Genomic DNA, 17,673 nt, shown 5'->3' on the forward strand with positions numbered 1-17,673 from the left:
TCTTAGTTCTCAGTTTAGTTCTCAGCTCAGTAGTGGGGTTTTTCACCACAGATACCTCTGGCTGACTATTTATTTGTATCTGAAATTCATCCGTCACGTAGTTCTATTAGTAGACCTAAGGATCGTTATGTCTTAGTGCTTGGTATTCTTCCTGACGAAAACCTAACGAAAACCTAACTTGACGAAAAACCTAATAAATATAGGACATAAAATAAATATATGACAAATACCTAACAAAAACCAAATAAACCTAAAAACCTAATAAATATATAAAACAGATATAATAAGTATCTGGCCAAAATTGTACCCAAAAAAGCCTAAATTTGGTTCATCTTGGGAAGTCATTTATTACTAGTTAATCCAGCCTTATTTCACTCTCTGATTCTTCCTCTGTCGTTTGGCTTCAATCAATCTAATTTAAAAAATGGGAATTTTAGGTTTTATTGTCGGTTAAACGACCAAAGAATGCAGAATATACTTAATTATTATAGTTTGAGGGAAGGTTAGATAAAACTTGGAAACTGTAATCGTTAAAATCCCTTGTCTATAGCCTAAGTAGTTTAAAGTTATTTTTTACAAATGAAAAGAAAGCAATATATCATTTCAAAAAGCATATAAAATAAACAAATAAAGTTATTTTAAAGTTATTTTTTACAAATGAAAAGAAAGCAATATATCATTTCAAAAAGCATATTTAGCGACACAGTTCCACTTAATAAGGAGTTTCCCTTACAATCGGAGAAAGACCCTTTCAAATCCATTGAGACAGCAAAACTACCGGCACCAATGAACTTCTTTCAGCATTGATTATCTGTTCATTAAAAAACCACTGAAATCCTTCGTTAGAGCTTTCTCTTTCCCCTGTCAATTAACTTTCAACGAAATGTATGGGAGATTATTGAATTTTCCTTTAAGAGTGAGGATGCATGCAAATCATTTTCTATTTCTCCGTTTCACAAGGGGTGTGGTCTTGAAGTTTAATTTTGAAACTCAACTCAGTTCGGTCAAATAGGATTGCATCCACAGGAGAGGGTAAGAAAAGCCTAGTCTCCACCACCTGGTGTCCATCTCGGAGCAGGGACGTACGCAGGGGGGGGGGCTCCGGGCCCGCCCCCCCCCCCCCCGAAATTTCACGATTTTTTCATTTCCCCATAATTTTCTGATTTTTCTCACAGAATAATGGGTTTGAAGGATTTGCCTTCCCCCCGAAACAAATTGGGCCCCTCCCGAAACAAATTCCTGCGTACGTGACTGTCTCGGAGTGACAATTATTGTCACATATGCTTTAATCTGCCACGCAACTCCTCTTTGTTCTGTGCTCTGCTACGCGTGGCGAATTCCTAGTGCACGCAACTTTGGAAAATAGACAACTGCCCAGGGAATATTGCTTTTATACAGGTCGAAGTTTGACTGTTAGGCATTTACAGCAAAAAACAAACTGAAACATGCAAATTTGAATGCAATTTTGATGTTGCGAGGGGTTAAAACTTGGAAACTGATGCTCTGCTGCTTATAATAAGAAAATCAGTAGAAAATTGAAAACGTTAAAAAATCTTTCTAAAGATTAAAATCTCTCTTCTTTTCTAAGTTGAGTTGAGTACCTAACTAGAGAAACCCAAACGATTTTTTGGTGCTGTTTTTTTTTTACTTTTTTTCTTACTTTTTTTTTCATCCCAGTATGTAAAATTTTTCAAAGATATAAAGTACTTCATAAGATTTTAAATCCTTTAAATCGTTGAATGGTCCCCCCCCCCCTTATCAATTGTGTCTTTTGGAAATCAAATAAGGGCAGCATCCGCCCTTTTAAGAAGATGATGATAAATGGACACGACGGGACTTGACTATAAAACACAAGTTATTTTGTGAGCTTTACCCATTAAATGATCAGAATTGTGCATTTTCATTGAACATTTTTGGGGGGTTGAAACTCTAAAACCGTCCTTAGAAAGTTTTTGAGCTTTATAATATACAAAATTGTCCTACGAAAAGAAGAAAAGAAGTACAGAAACAAATTACCCTACAAAACTTGGTGGAATAAAGGTTCATTGAATACAAACTTTCTCCTGCAATCAGAGAAGGACCCTTTTGGATTATTGGAGGAAATGAAATTACTAGCCCTGACGAGCCTCTTTTAGCGCTGATTGTCAGGTCATTGAAAATTTGCTGGAAGCCTTGATTAGTCTTGTGTTTTTTCCCTTGTCAATTAACTTTCATAGAGAGACGTGATATTGTCTGCAATATTATTGAGTTGTCTGTTATCAATGAAGCTGTTTAGAAGTTGTTTTTCATTCATCCGTTTTATAAGGGGTAATATTGGTGGAAAGGTGTGGTGAAAGTACTTGGAACTGCTAGCTGATGTAAAGCGATGTCCTTGGTTATTTCCTGCGCATAAGTGGATATGAATAAGACTAGGACCGTATCCATGATTATTGTTCGGGGGAAAGCGGGGTATTGTTTATCCGGGTGGCGTGGGGTGTCACAAAAATTGCATTAAATTTTTTTTATATGTATATTGTTCCGTTTTTACGAGTCGGACAAACATTTCGAGGAGGACTCCCTAACCCCTCCTCCCCTCCTGGATACGGCCTTGGATGTGACCAATAACTATTAACAATGTTATGCTTCCATCTCCTTTGGTTGTAATAGATTTGAAGTTTGCTCTAAATAATTTAATTTCCTTAGGTGTCTACAAATTCTTAAAATACTAAGAACAAGGAAAATTAAAGCTGATTGTTTTAATTGGTTAAGAGGAAACTAACACAACCAAATATATCTAAAAAAATAAGAAAAATTAAAAATTTGATTTTGATGATCTGCTGTTTTTGATAGTAGCGGGTGCCAAGAAAAAAAGGAAGGAAGAGGGGTTGAACATCAGCAAAAATAAGCTAAAACATGTGACACTCACCAAACAGCATAAGAAGGTGTAGCTCTTCTTTGAAGAAGTACAAGTCTTTGGAAATGAACAGATAATTAATGTATGAATTTTGCGGACGAAAGGCTTGTCAAATTTAACTAATTAATTCTGATTATTTGTTTTTATGGTACAATGTGGCAATACTGACAAAAATGTGGTACTGTTCTTGAACCTTCATAATTTTGAAATAAGGAAAAGAAATATCGTAGGAAATAAAAGATCTAAAGCTGAACTGGCCAGCCATGACAAAACACAATAAAGAGAGATAAATCTCACAATGAAGAAACAAACGGGACCACGGCCAGTAGAAGGAAAAGATAAAACTAAAGCGACGCGGACATTTCGGCTGCAAAACGAGGCGTCTTCAACGCTGAGAAAAAAACATGCAATAAAAAATAACCTAAAAACAAATGAAATCCAAAACCAATAATTAATAAAAATAAATATGATTATTATATAATTATATAATGATTGGACTAGGAGATGCGTGTTTTTCGTGAAAAGGAACTTGCTTTGAAATCTTTGAAATTTAGATCCTGCCTTAGGTAGGATCTAAATTTTTCCAATACATTCAAACAGGCAAATGTCTCCTTCCCTTCCTTTAACCTCTTGAATAAATTCATATGTTCCTTTCTCCATTCTTTCCGCACTGGACGCATCTTCATAAGACCAATGTTAGAATATGTGTGCCGGTTATTTCATTTAACTTATTGTTTATAGTCTTCCTAATGAACACTCCAATACAATCGAGACCGTTCTAAAATGTGCCCCAAAAACCATCTGCAAAGAGGGCAAAAAAACTTGAAAATTATTGTACTGATTCCGCGGCGTTACAAGTATAAATCTTAATCATCTACTCAAGACTTCATTTGAAGGGACAATTGTAGGACTTTGACAACTGTTAAGACCTTAGAAAAAGGTGGATCAATAGGTTTGACCAACCGTCCCAACTATCCTGATTTGTACCTATCCTGAACTGTATGATTCTGACCACTAGGAAGAGGTGGATCGGATAAATTTTACTGGCTACCTATCGCCAAACTGTACCGACATGTAGGACTTGGGTACGGGTAAAGCCTTTTAAGAGGTTGATGTCTCATCCATACTACGAGAATGGATATCAACTTATTACAATTAAGTTTCTTATTTGTTGGTCTAAGCAAATGTGCTTACTAACAATTTCTATTTTCAGGGTCGATGAACACCTTTTGGTTCAGATTTCAGACTCTGCATTAGCAAAGGATATATTTCCATCCGATTACCATTGTATTGGTGATAATGACAATAGACCCATCAAGTGGCTTTCACCGGAAGCCATTAGTAGAAGTGAATTCTCTACTGCCTCCGATGTTGTAAGTTAGATTGATTTTATTTTATTTTTTGAATTAATTTAAAAAAAACTTCTACACATAAGCAAATTAAATCATTTGGGTTCACCCCCCCCTCCCCGTAAAAAAGTTTTAACATGGGGTGAATAAAAAAAATCAATTTAAATCCAGTATCTAAATGACAATAAATTCGATTTTTGTGTCTGCCATGTAACACAAATTTAAAAAAAGATTGCCAATTTTATGGTAATTCATGCCACCTTCCTTTAAGAAATGTGTCTCCGTGTTTTCACCCTGCTTCTTGGGATATGTTAAATTTTATTTATCCGAAAATTTACTATCGAAGGGTATTTTCTACAACCACTGTGTTATTATTCTTTTTTTTTCGTATCTGTTCAATTTTTTGTTTTTTTTATATAGAATAAAGAGCCCAACAGCTCTTGCGTACACAAACATGATTGATTTTTACTGAAAATTACTATTTGTCCATCTGATGCGATTTTTGTTCTGCATCTTCTAATTGCAGTAGAAAATATTTCCTCGTCAATACTTTTATTTCTAGACAATACAAAAAAATATAATTCTAAAATATATAGAATCAGTTCCATAAGCCGATTTAATTTTCCCAGAATCAGTAATCACGATTAGTATAAACCTGTTTTGATGTCTTTTAATCAGTTGTGTGTTCAGCTGTGCGAAGTGCTGATGTACGGGCTTTCTAAAATCACTGTGTTTTAAAATCGCATCAAATGCAATAAACAATGCAAAAGAATTTCAATTTGTAAAAGAAACTTATAAAACTTGTATAATATCAATCCTTTTGATTTCAATGATCTCCCCTTAATGACTAGGCCGTAATTGGCCGTAATAGGTCGTAATGACTAGGTCCTACTCCGCCCCTACAATTCCTATCCTTATTTATAATGCTACAGCGTAATTTCCCGAAATCTCCTTTTAATTTGCCTGATTTTTCTGTTTTGGAAACTTTGGTCCCCTGGAAATCATTCAGACCAACATTCCTTTGTACGTGCCTGTAAGAGCATATTTTACGTTTTTGTATTAGGTAGGTCACCTCACCCTCGGCCTGCTGCGTACATTTATAGGGTTTTGGCAAAATTGTATTTTTCTAATTTCTTTCCGTGGTTTGGCGTGTGACCAGTATTGCTATGTTCAAATCAGAATTATTTTAAAACATGAGTTAGCCAATCATAAATTTTGAATAAAAAAAATTCGAACATCCATTTTAAAATAACAAGTTTGGATTGCGGTCATAGATCTTTACCTGGACATAGTAGCAGGTCCGCATCTCCGCCCTTGCAGATAATATATATTTCCAAAGACATCTTATTTTGTAAGATGCAAATCCCTGATCTTCAAACTAATTTGCATACAAATTGGAAAACCTAACTGAGGACCGCAGCTTCTGCACAGCACTTTTCGAGCCCATAGCTTGTTTTTGACACACCTGACTGAAATTTATGAACTGCAGTAATCAAACGGTACCAAATATAGGTGTTTCTTTTCCTTTCTTTTGACTACCATCGCCTAAGAGAAATGATGTTTGTTATTTAGAGTGATTGATGTTAACAATAACTAGTTATGGTTTCAAGTTATTTTTTCTGTCTAAAGAATTAGTGCCTCTTTTAGCTCATATGTGGTTTGCATGCCACCAAGTTTGGCAAAAATCAAGCTCGAGGAAATCTTTCCAATGCCGAATATATGCCAGAAATATGACGAACATTACCATATTTCCATATAGGAGTGATGTAGGGAAACATCACCCGAAAGACCGTTTAAAAAACTCTCACAGAAATGTTTATGATAAATACGCTAAATATAGTCGTGAATATCGTCATTGTTACGCCCAAAGATCATATCTAACGTTGTGGCACTTCTAAGCAGGACTGTTAAGTCGGTTATGAGCTATAACTGACTCCAACTCCGACTCCAAACATTTTTATTATACCAAATCCGACTCCATTCAGCAAAAATTTACTAAAACTCCGACTCCACGACTTCGACTGTACAACCCTGTTTTAAAGCTTCATTCAACTAGATTTTATAAGTTATAACCGGCTCCAACACTGACTCCAAACACTTTCAATATACCGATTTCAACTACGAGTGCGACTCCATTCAGGAAAAATTTACTAAAACTCCGACTCCACAGCCCCATTGTAAAACTTTATTTAACTAGATTTCATAAGTTAAAACCAACTCCGACTCCAGTCATTTTCAATATACCGACCCCGACTTCATTCAGCAAAAATTTACTAAAACTCTGACTCCGACTCCACAGACCAGCTTCTAAGAAAACCGATTACTAAGCTCTCTGCAAAGGTAGGATCAATGGGGTGTTTAATCCCGAAGATTCGAAGTGTGATTTGAACACAAGTTGCCATGTTTTGAATTCAGTGGAGCAAACCGTTTTCAGTTTGCTTATTCCATAAGCTTCAAAATATCAGATAGAAACCGTTGGTATAACAGCGGTGATATCTCGTCAGAAGTAAAAAACGTTCCTAACCGAGGGTTGGTCAATCCCCATCACCTGGTGTATGTGACATATATTGTATGTGGCGTATATGTATACGGCAGTGGTGATATTTCTCACCACTTGTTCAGCAACACATGGCTTACTTTCGTGACTTTATGCCTCGGTCTGTGATAAGCATGGAACACTTCCGCCACGTGATATGCCATCCACCTGCTGTACATGACTCCCAAATTGTATGACCCCTCAGTTTAAAATTGATTCTAAAAATTGTGGCTAAAAAGTTATCTGTGGTAAAAACGCAGCTCATAAAAAATCGCTATTATTTCGTCCAATGTTGCTTTTTAGCCAGAGGGCTTTACTTTGAAGTGAAATAGTACAGTGAACAACAAAACTTCTTTTTTTGGAAGCCTATCTTTGGAGATCCAATATCTTTTAGATTTTTATCTTAATTTTTACTGTGTGTTTATGAAAGCTTTTCAAAATTTATAGCCATCGTCCTAGTAAGTTACTTTTATTTTGTTAAGTATTGTTAAAATGTAAACAAGGCTTTTTACTGAGGATTCTTTTATATCTAACAGGGTCTTCCCCTTTCTAAACTGTTTATTATTTTAGTGGTCGCTTGGTGTCCTCTTATGGGAAGTATGCACCCGAGGACGACAGCCTTATGGTGAAGTTGACCCTTTTGATCAGTTTATGCATTTGAATTCAGGATATAGATTGGCCCCACCTCCAGCCTGTCCTGAGAAACTGTAAGCTTTTTTTTCTTTTTAACAAACTGTGTATAGTTGTAATTTTCAGATAGGGCACATTTTTCCCATTTGCTCAATTTTTATTAGGCTATTGCTTATTCGGTTCCTAAAATTAATATATTTTTGGAAATGATTTTTTTTAATTGAAATTTTCTTATTTTCGTTATATTTTTGCTTTAGAAATTTTTCAGTTTGGCTGATCTTCCAGCAATGGTTGTTATTTTTTATTGATGAACATAATGATGTTATACGAGGATACATGTCGCTGGTCTATCTTATACTAGATACATGCTAATAGCATTATTAATATACGAGATTACTGATATACGTCATCGGAGGATTTACTTCGGTTGATTACCGCTTCGATTATATAAATTTTCTTTATGTGACATATATTTTTTGCCTTTTATGATTTTTTCAAGTGAAAAAAATTTCTATTCAAATAAACGTGTTTCAATGACAAGTATCGCCACTTAGGTGGCTTAGTTCAACATTTGTGTGTTGGATCACTTGTGCTATTCAGAAGCATGCCCACTAAAATTCCTGGTGCAAGCAGGGACGACTTCTAGTGACTGTTGATTTCAAGATCGCCATTGGAGATCTCTTGGCACCTAGGGCCGGTTGGGCTATCAACCCTCCTCCTGAAATTACTTGCTACGAAAGGAAATGGATATACAGCCTTGGATGCCCCATCGTTTGGAGAGGGGAAGGGGTTGTACCCCTCCCCCAGCAATTGATGGGGGGGGGGGTGGAGAGATTTCTCTCTTATCGAATAGAATCTAAATAAGAGTTCGATTTATGTCATTATGTAACTAAAAAAAACAGTTTAATTCCATTTTGAGACAGTGTTCCACACCCCCACTCAAATTGCAAACACTTAGACATTATTTATGTTTTTTTAAGTTTCATATTATAAGTCAAATACATTTATTTTCATAGTAATCTCGTATTACTATGTTTACTAGATTACTAGATTACTAGTATTACTAGATTACTCGTATTTGAATACGTCATTTGAACTTTTTTGGCCATTATGGAAGCAAAAAGTCAATTCTTTGTATGTAATTAATTTAAAAAAAACTCTTTCACAAAATAAGTTTTTCAAAGAAAAGTAAAGAACTCCATTTAATCAAAAATGAGCAAAAATCAAATCAAATAATCTACCTGTGGCCTCAAACTACCACAAATCACCATCCATAAATAAATGATACCAAAAACGAACAGAAATTACAATAAATAACCGAGTCAAACTGAGTAGGGCTCAAAACCCATATGCCTTCCCAAGGCCAGAACAAAATTTGCACTTTACTGAAAACATATAAATATTTTTACTCTTACAACTTTAATAAATCAAATAATATTTACATTTTAATTACTAAATATCAGCATATGTATATTAAACTGACAATGCACAATCATTTGTATTTTTTTCAGTAAAGTGCAAATTATATTCTGGCCTTGGGAAGGTATAGGCGTTTTGAGCCCTACTCATGTTTTTGAGCCTATTACTGTTACTATTTGAAATCAGCATTAAAATCTAATTCTTTTGATGTATCTATTGGTATCAAAATGCCGTTTTTTAGAGTTTCGGTTACTATTGAGTCGGGGAATAATCGCACTGCTGATTAGAGTTCTAATTCTTGATGAATTTACGTTTTTATGTATTTCAGGAATAGTCTATCTCATTAAAAAAATAATAACAAATTTCGTGAATTACCAACGAGAATAATTATTTGTCTTTATGAAGAGATACAGATAGTAAATCCAATGGCATGTTTCTTTTTTGTACGTGATTATGGCGTGCGAGCAAAAATAACCAACAAATCTTTAATAAACTTTTAAAAAATTACCAGGGTTCTTCTTAATAATAAAATTAAATTACTAGAATAAAAAGAAATATGAAAAAAAAAACTCCCAAAGCCCTTGCCTTGCCACGCCACAACACGTTACAGACATAGTATCCATTCTTAAAGATCGCAATTTATTTTTAAAGATCAATATATTCTTAAAGATCGCCTCATGCTAATAATACTGCCTTCTAAAATAAGATTTTATAATAACACGCATTTCAAGAATATTCAAAATAGTTTTTTTTAGGGTCTCGACATCAGGGAAAGGGAAATCGGATTGTTCATGTAGTTAAGTGGAAACTTACACAGCGATATGCAAATCGGCAATTTTATGTTTAAGGAAAAATGTGATGTTTAGTCGGCAATTGCCTGCAAAGGAGACTACGGAGTTATGTTGTTCTTGGTAGTAGCTGTAGCCTCTACGATCTCTACAAAAAAAAAAAATTAGGGGAAAACAAGAAAAAGATCAGCCAAAAACATATGACGCCAAACAGCCTAAGAAGTTGTAGCATTCTTTTGAAAGTTGACTTTGGGAGCATATTCTTAATGTTTGAATTTTACTATACGTACGAAAGTCGTTGTCAAATTATAAACTAATTAGTTTTGCTTTTTTTTATTCATCGTGGCAACACTGATGGGAATTTATAACTGCCTGAAAAACTTTTGAAGCAGCCGAAGGAATTTGTTTTTAGAAAATCGTATTTTTCCTGCACAAGTAAACATAAATGGGTCCAGGGGACAAAAAATGGGTACTTATATATTATAGCCACCACACTCAACTTCTTGATCTGAGTAGAACCGGTTTCTCTGACTGTTAATCCTAATGGAATATACCAAAATATGATGAAAATGTAATACTTTATTAACAAAATTATGGAACGTATTATGTATTATAGCCACCCCAACCAAGAAGTGAAGTTATGCTAATCCTAATGAAACAATTCTTACTTCATAATATGTAAAAATAATTGTATCAGGTTAGATTAACCTTAATCCCTCCCCCCTAATGTGCAAATATATAGCCCAAATTATATATTTTCAAGGCATATATTTTCAGGTGTGGTGGCTATGATACATAAGTGCCAAAAAATATACTTTTGGTGCTAATAAGCTTTAAACACGGGCAGTACTGGAATATAATCTTGTAGATGCATCTAACTGTTCAAATACCAGAAAAATTTTAAGATAAAAAAAGCTCATAAGATGGACAGGTCTTTAATCTTCGAAATACTTTAACACAGATGGGCGATGGGCAAAATGAAACGTGCAACAAGATAGACTTTTATGGCAAGAAGCAATTGTAAGTTTTACATTGACTCAGAAAAATATGTACTGTATGTCAAATACATATTTTAAGGGAAAGAGTGATTATGTTTTCATGATGAAGCACTGATGCAACAGCTGTTTGCAACAATGAGGGGCACATGTAAATTAAAGATAACATTCATTACGATATACGTTAATTAAAAACAAGAGATTTATTCAATCAATTGGTGATAACGAACTGCAAATAAGGTGAGACTCATGCTAATGATCTACAAAACACGAAAAAGAAGACTTTTGATAACAATATGGGCATCAAAAGAGTTGGCGTTTTATAGTGATGCGAGATAAAAAAATATTGAATTAAAAAATATCAATGAAAAGTTACGAGCTTGAGAAAACTTGACACATTTTAGAAAAGGGAGACACGATCTGAAGAAGGAGAATGGTCTTCATGGAAATTGCACCATTAATTTCAATATATCAGAAGACCCTACTGCTGAGGTTTCAAGCCCTTGTCCACAAAATGTGAATTTCCGTATTTTTTTCGTGGAGGTTGCTCCCTAACTTGTGTTTATTTCTGCGTTGTTATTCTATACAATTGTTTATATATTGGTCAAGATTTATACAAAGGCAATTTTTATACAATTATGCAATGCTTTATTTTTCACTTAGATTGCAAGTTCAAATAAAATAAAAAAAAATGAAAAAACTTACTGAAAATACGAGAAATAACTTTTAAAACCATGGAAGTACGACCTCAGAGACCCCTCCTTCCTCCTCCCTATGCGTACAATCCTGGTGGATCTCAACTCTGAACATTTACGTACAAGTTGGATCTAATTTACTTTTAAACTTTTAGGTACGGATTTATGGCATGGTGTTGGGCGATGTCACCAGGGGATAGACCAAATACGACCTCACTTCTCCGCTGTTTGAAAGATCTCCGCTCTCACTTAAACAAGTTTATTTAAACCTCTTTGCTTTCTTAAAGAAATGATATTACAAGTGTGATATCTTGAATATTAATTTGTAACATTTTGCTAACTTTTAAGTGTTTTTAGTTTTGTTTTTGTGTCTTTTTCTACCATTTTTTATATTTTTTAAGTTTTGATTTTTTATTTTAAACTTAATAATGCATCTTTGAGTAATGCATACATTATATTTGTATTACCTACACCATTGTCAATTTTTTTATGCTCTATCTCTGTTAAATAATGATTTTTGAAAATTTTAAGACTGTGTATAATTTAATAATTTGATTGAGAAGGCTTACAGTTCCCCTTCCCCCCCCCCACACCAAAAAAAGAGGAAAGTATGAAAAAAGTTTCATTACTAAGACGAAAGGTGTATCTGACACTTTGGTCTAAATTAAGCTATTGTGTGGCAAGCCCTAAGTTCACGCCTAGGTTCAATGACAGTTTTCCCATCTATCATGTAAAATCTATTTTTGAGGCAAATTCCTGCGCCATGACAGTTCAACCAAAAAGAAACAGTGTTTATTTGTAAAAAAAAAAATGCGGTGCTTAAAAAAATTCTCGCTCTTTTTACTGGCTAAAAAATAGTCACAACGGGTATTAAAGGGGTAATAAAGGCGGAGTCATCTGGCTCACTGTTCTAACACTATTAAGGAATAATTAAGAAACCAATGGGATTAAAGCACACTTTTTGGCACGGAAGTTCAGGACTATAATCTCTCTTTTTCCTGTTTGGTTCACGGTTGTGTTGACATATTTCAACTGAACCGTTGGAAATCGTAGCATCTAGAAAAGAATTATTGGCTTCATATGCAATTTTATGTTTCTAGTGTTGTCGTTTGCATTTTAACGAAGGGGATGGGTCGATTTGATATGACCGTTTTTAACTCAAAAAATTACCTTTTTTGTTTTATTATATATTATCCGTTTTTAGCTGCAAGTTCATACATCGTGACGGTTCACCAAATGTGTTGACATATTTCAACTGAGCCGTTGAAAAACGCATTAACTAGAAAAAAATAAATGGCGTTCTTCTCAATTTTGTGTTTCTAATTTTGACTTTTACATTTTAACGGATAGAATGAACTGACTTAAAGTGAAAAGTTTGTGCGCGAATATCGTTTTTATGTTGTCTGTCAGATGTCGTCAGTTTTTTTTTTGCAAGTTCATGCATCATGACGATTCAACGGTGTTGAGATATTTCGACTGAGTCGCTGAAAAACGCGCCCGTTAGAAAAATAACTAATCTTCCTACCCATTCCTGTGTTTTTAGCTTTGCCTTTTGTATTTTACTGGATAAGCTATATTAACCGATTTGACATGATCAATTCTGCGTCTTGCTTCATCTACTGTGCGTAAGAAGTTTCGTGCCAGTAAAAAAATATGCAATTGTGGGAACCCAGGGTAAGAGCCAACTAGTAAGTTTTTTATCAATTTTTTATCAATTGAAAGTTATAGGTACAAATTCATGAAAATTAAGGGGGTTGGGCATTTTTTTTTTCAATTTTTTCAATTTCGCAGTAAACTAAAAGGACAGTGTTTGTCTACATATGAATTTTAATATTTTCTAATTTTTATTAAAAAATATTTAATTTTTAATGAACGAGGAGGTAGAATAGAAGAATGATTTTTAATTTTGTGTTTTCGGTATCCAGTTAGGTCGTGAAATTTATTAAAAATTAATTTATTTCGTTTATTTATTTATTTTATTATCATTTATTGTTTTGTCTTTGTTTTTTTTGGGGGTGAGGCTAAGGATGACTGGTAGTAATTGTGTATGTAGGGTTTTGTAAAGGGTGATATCCGCCCACATAAGTTTAATAAACTTCGGGTTTTGTTGTTAATGTGTTTTATTTCTTTTTAATAAAACCCTTTTTTCTCTCTCTCAGGGCGGGAATCATGATGAAAACCGCTTTTGTAATCTGAAGTTCGAAATCTAACCTAAGTAATTCATTTGATATGTGCCTAAATTTCAGCCGCGTCTGAAAACCCTGGGAAGTATGGCTAGCGCAATACAACCAATTTGTCCAATTATTCTGACGATAATCTATTTTTGTCATTGTTTCTTTATTTTATCAAGATTAATTTTTTGCAAAAGTTAACGTAACAATGTTGTTTTATTACAGTCTTATTATTTTTTTATTTGTTGCCTAATTCCCCCCCCCCTCAGCAACAAAATATTTCAAGAGGGTTTGTAGTTAATATAACCTTTGGGGTCGTCTCTTTATGACCGTCTGTTACGTTTGATATTTATGAGTTCCTATGTTTTATATTGAATATTTGTTAAATTGAACTTTTTTCTAAACATTTATATGCAATTTTAACCTTTTTATTTGGTTTTCAAAGTTTTATGCTTTTTTTGTATTAGGAAGCCAAGCATTACTTTGCATTTGACTGCAGGAAAACTATTGTAGGTAAATCATTGTAGGTAAATTCCTTACTTTTTTTTTATTTTTTTTGCATTTTTCCAACGTAATATAGATTTTATGCGCAATTATGACCTTTTTTGCTATTAAAAGGGTTCATGTCATTTCATGACTTCAGAGGGCTATTAGTTATTTTTTCCTTTTTTTGTAAATAATTACAGCAAAACAGAAGTATTTACGCGAACTTCGGTGTCTGTAAATTACCACAGGTACTACTACTACTACTAATAACTCATTGCACTCACCTCCATCTCAGTCTATTCAAAGCTTCAGCCTTTACCATTCTCATGAAGTTCCGATGTCCCATATTGTTCCATGTTCCCATATTGTTCCATGTTCCCGTATTGTTGCTATGAATTTCTTTTAAATCCTTTCTTATGACCTCTTCCGGCCCCATTCTGGAAAACTGCGCATTCTTGTTACCTGCTTCAAGTTTGGCATGGCAACAACAGATAAAATATAACAACGGGTGAGAAAGCTGGAGTTCTTTTGGTTTCCCTTTCACACATACGCTTAAGGAATAATATGATAGGGTCTAGGCATTCCCCCCCCCCCCCGAATATCCCTTTCCTTCGGAAAATTCCCCTGGATAATTCCCTCCAGAGTGTCCCACCCCCTACGGAACTTTCCCCGGATAGTTTCCCCCTCCCATATTCCCCCTGGATAATTTCGAATGTTCATTAGAAGGGGAATTGAAAGTTCTACTCACCCGTTCAAGTCAGAGGCAATTCTATAGCGTTGCCTATAGTAAAAAGCTCAAAGGGTTTGATGGATTGATATTAATTAATTTTTTTTAAGCTGCTACACCGAGTTTAGATCCAAAAGTTTAAAGATATCATGTTTTTACATGTCCTGTAAAAAAAAAAATATAGGGTATTATGCTAAAATTAAAGAACTATTTACTTTAAAGGGCTTTTTTTTATGTTATTTAAAGAACATGTAGTCTAACAATAAAAAAAAAGTTGTCATTATACCCAGGAGAGGATCCAGGATTTTTTTTCGAGAGGGGGGGGGGTTACTAATTTTTGACTCAGTTTTCGATTAATTTTACTGATTTTTACCTAGGTTTTACTAATTTTCGACTTATTTTCGACTCGATCAAAAATTTCGGGGGGGGGGGGTTAAACCGGGTAACCCTCCCCCCTGGATACGGCCTTGATTATACCCTAAATAAAAGAGGTAACTTTTTTGTAATTTCTCTTTGGCTGCATAATTCTGCGTATTGGGAAATTTTCCGTGGTTTTCTTGGGGGGGGGGTATTTTTACTGGTGCAATTTTCCGCAGGGGGTATTTTAGGGGAGGGGGTTAAAAGCCGGCTCGAAATATGATGGGCTAAAAAAGGAGAATGATTGCGTGACATTCTGAATAATATGATTGGATAAAAAAGCGTGATGATTGTGTGACGTCACGAATAATATGACTGGCTCAGGAGAGTGTGATCGTTGACGTCACAAAAAAAGTGGAATGGAAGAAAGTTTTTTAACACACAAGTCTAGGACGGCAATTATTTTTTTTTTCCTCTTTACCCCTTTGGTTTGACTTTAAAGCCTCGCAATTCTCTCTTTTTGCTCTTTGAGTCTAATTTATCAATTGGAGAAATTGTCCAATTTAAAAAACAGTTTTAATATTTTTTTTCCACGTTTCACGAAACTAGGGTAGTTGGTGTCTCGAGTAGACGTAACTCAAGGAGATGATCGTCTTCCTTAAAAATTGATGTTGGGAGGGGTATAGGAGGAGCCACGGGCCCATTCTGTGCCACCTATAACATATTGTCAGGGCTAAAACTATTGGTTCTACTTTAAATCTTCCAATCTAATTTAAATAGCCCCAATTCCTGGCTATTCTGCGAATACAATTTCAGTGTTTGGATCATTACCCTTGATGCTGTTTTAGCAATGGATTTTTTTTTTCGGTTCTAGATTTATTCTTGAAATAATTATCCCACATCCACAGAAAATGTCCTTGGAAATCCCCTTGGGAGATTTGAAATCCTTGGGGATTTCAAATCCCCCAGTTAAAAGTTGCCCTCGCGGAAAAATCCCCCAGGATTAATTTCTCACACTGAAAATTTCCCCTCCAATGATAAACCCTTCAGACAATTTCAACCGTGCCGAAAACTTCCCCTGGAACATCTACACATGTTAAATATAGTTGGCAAAAACAAAATCGGACAAATAAAAATAATTCGTAAAAGAGCTCTGGCAAATTTCCCCTGGAAAGCTCATCCCCGGAAAATTCTCGCCCCACAGGAGATTTTCACCGTAAAAAAACAAACGAAGAGAATTCCCGCCCCCCCCCCCCAAAAAAATGTCTGTATACTCCCCAATAATAAATCCCATAGCCGACGTAAACGATAGATAAATACTGTAAGTTACATCCGTTTCCCCATCGGCTGTGTTATCCACAAAGGCAGACTCATCGGACCTTTCAACTATGCTGAACAAAATGGCCATCTCACAATTTGATGAGACAACTTTGGGGAAAAAAGGGGTGTGGGAGGGGGCTTGATGCCCTCCATTATTTTTGGTTACTTAATAAGGGAACTAGAACTTTTGGTTTTGATCAAATGAGCCCTCTCCTGATCTTTTGTGATCACTGGTTCGATACGATCACCCCTGGGGAACACAAATAAACACGCACCCGTCATGTTTCTTCTGGTACAAAAAAAACGCAAATTTCCACATTTTTGTATATAGGAGCTTGAAACAGCTACAGCAGGGTTCTCTGATATGCTAAATTTGATGGTATGATTTTCATTAAGATCGCTTGAAATTTTTGGGGTGGACCCTCCCTTTTTCAAAAATTAGGTAAATTTTCTGCGGCTCATAATTTTTTATGGGTAACATTAAACTTAAGGAACTTCATACATTTTGAATCAGCATAAAAATTCGATTCTTTAGAGGTATCTTTTGTTATCAAAACTCTATTATTTTTTTTTAGTTTCTTTAACTAAAAACTCTATTTCTTAAAAACTTAGTTTCTTAAAAACTCTAATTTTTTTTTTTTAGTTTTAGTTTCTATTGAGCCGCGTCGCTCCTTACTTACAGCTCGTTACCATGAACTGTTTTATAACCTATCTTAACACATTTTTGAGATTAGGAAAAGCCAATGATTTATAATTTTACAAATTGAAATTATATTTTTGAGTTTCGCATTAAAACTACGCTAGAGAATGTTTTCTAAACTGCTACAAAATTTTGAATAAAAACCTAAATCTCGAAAAATGAGAAATGTTGTTGCTGAAAATAATAATTGATCGAATATCCTAATTAATTTTTAAATGCTAAGTTTTCCTTATGGAAGTAAAGACCAAAGTTGAAACTTAAACGAACATAAATTATTGCTTCGCTTGCTACGCAAGATAAATCTCTGAAACCAGCTAAACTAAAGTGACTCGTGATATTTTTCAATAACTGTAGAATTTTAAAAACTAGCGATTCATTGAAAACTGAACATGTGTTTTCTAGAAAATTCTAATGGGGTGCTAAAATTTATCGACATCATAGTCGTTATAGAGCCTTATAAATTAGTGTTTTATTTTCTGCAGTATACTTCTGAAATGTTTCGCTTCCAAGAGAATATCCTGTTTTTTTGTTGTTTATTTTGTGTTTTCAGTAAATTACTAGTTTGCAATTCTACAGTTATTAAAAGTATTACGAGTTAGCTTATTTC

General features: G+C 34.4%; 1 protein-coding gene across 3 annotated transcripts in view; it reads left to right on the plus strand.

Moving 5' to 3' along the window:
* The window catches only part of LOC148944029 (inactive tyrosine-protein kinase Dnt-like), a 190,152-nt gene extending 175,602 nt beyond the window's left edge, over positions 1 to 14,550 (plus strand). For 2 of the 3 annotated variants that reach the window (XM_089100308.1, XM_089100309.1), the window contains exons 9-11: positions 4,107 to 4,266; positions 7,349 to 7,485; positions 11,461 to 14,547. In XM_089100308.1, coding sequence (XP_088956434.1) covers positions 4,107 to 4,266; positions 7,349 to 7,485; positions 11,461 to 11,572 — 409 coding nt within the window. In that variant the 3' untranslated portion in view covers positions 11,573 to 14,547. Of the gene's footprint in view, positions 1 to 4,106; positions 4,267 to 7,348; positions 7,486 to 11,460 lie in introns of all 3 variants that reach the window. The other variant, XM_089100310.1, reaches the window with a different exon arrangement.
* The last annotated feature ends 3,123 nt before the right edge of the window (positions 14,551 to 17,673 follow it).

This window comes from Artemia sp. Qi Xiang Cuo, chromosome 14 (genome assembly GCF_049724085.1).
Source record: "Artemia sp. Qi Xiang Cuo chromosome 14, ASM4972408v1, whole genome shotgun sequence".
NCBI classification, from domain to species: Eukaryota; Metazoa; Arthropoda; class Branchiopoda; order Anostraca; family Artemiidae; genus Artemia; species Artemia sp. Qi Xiang Cuo.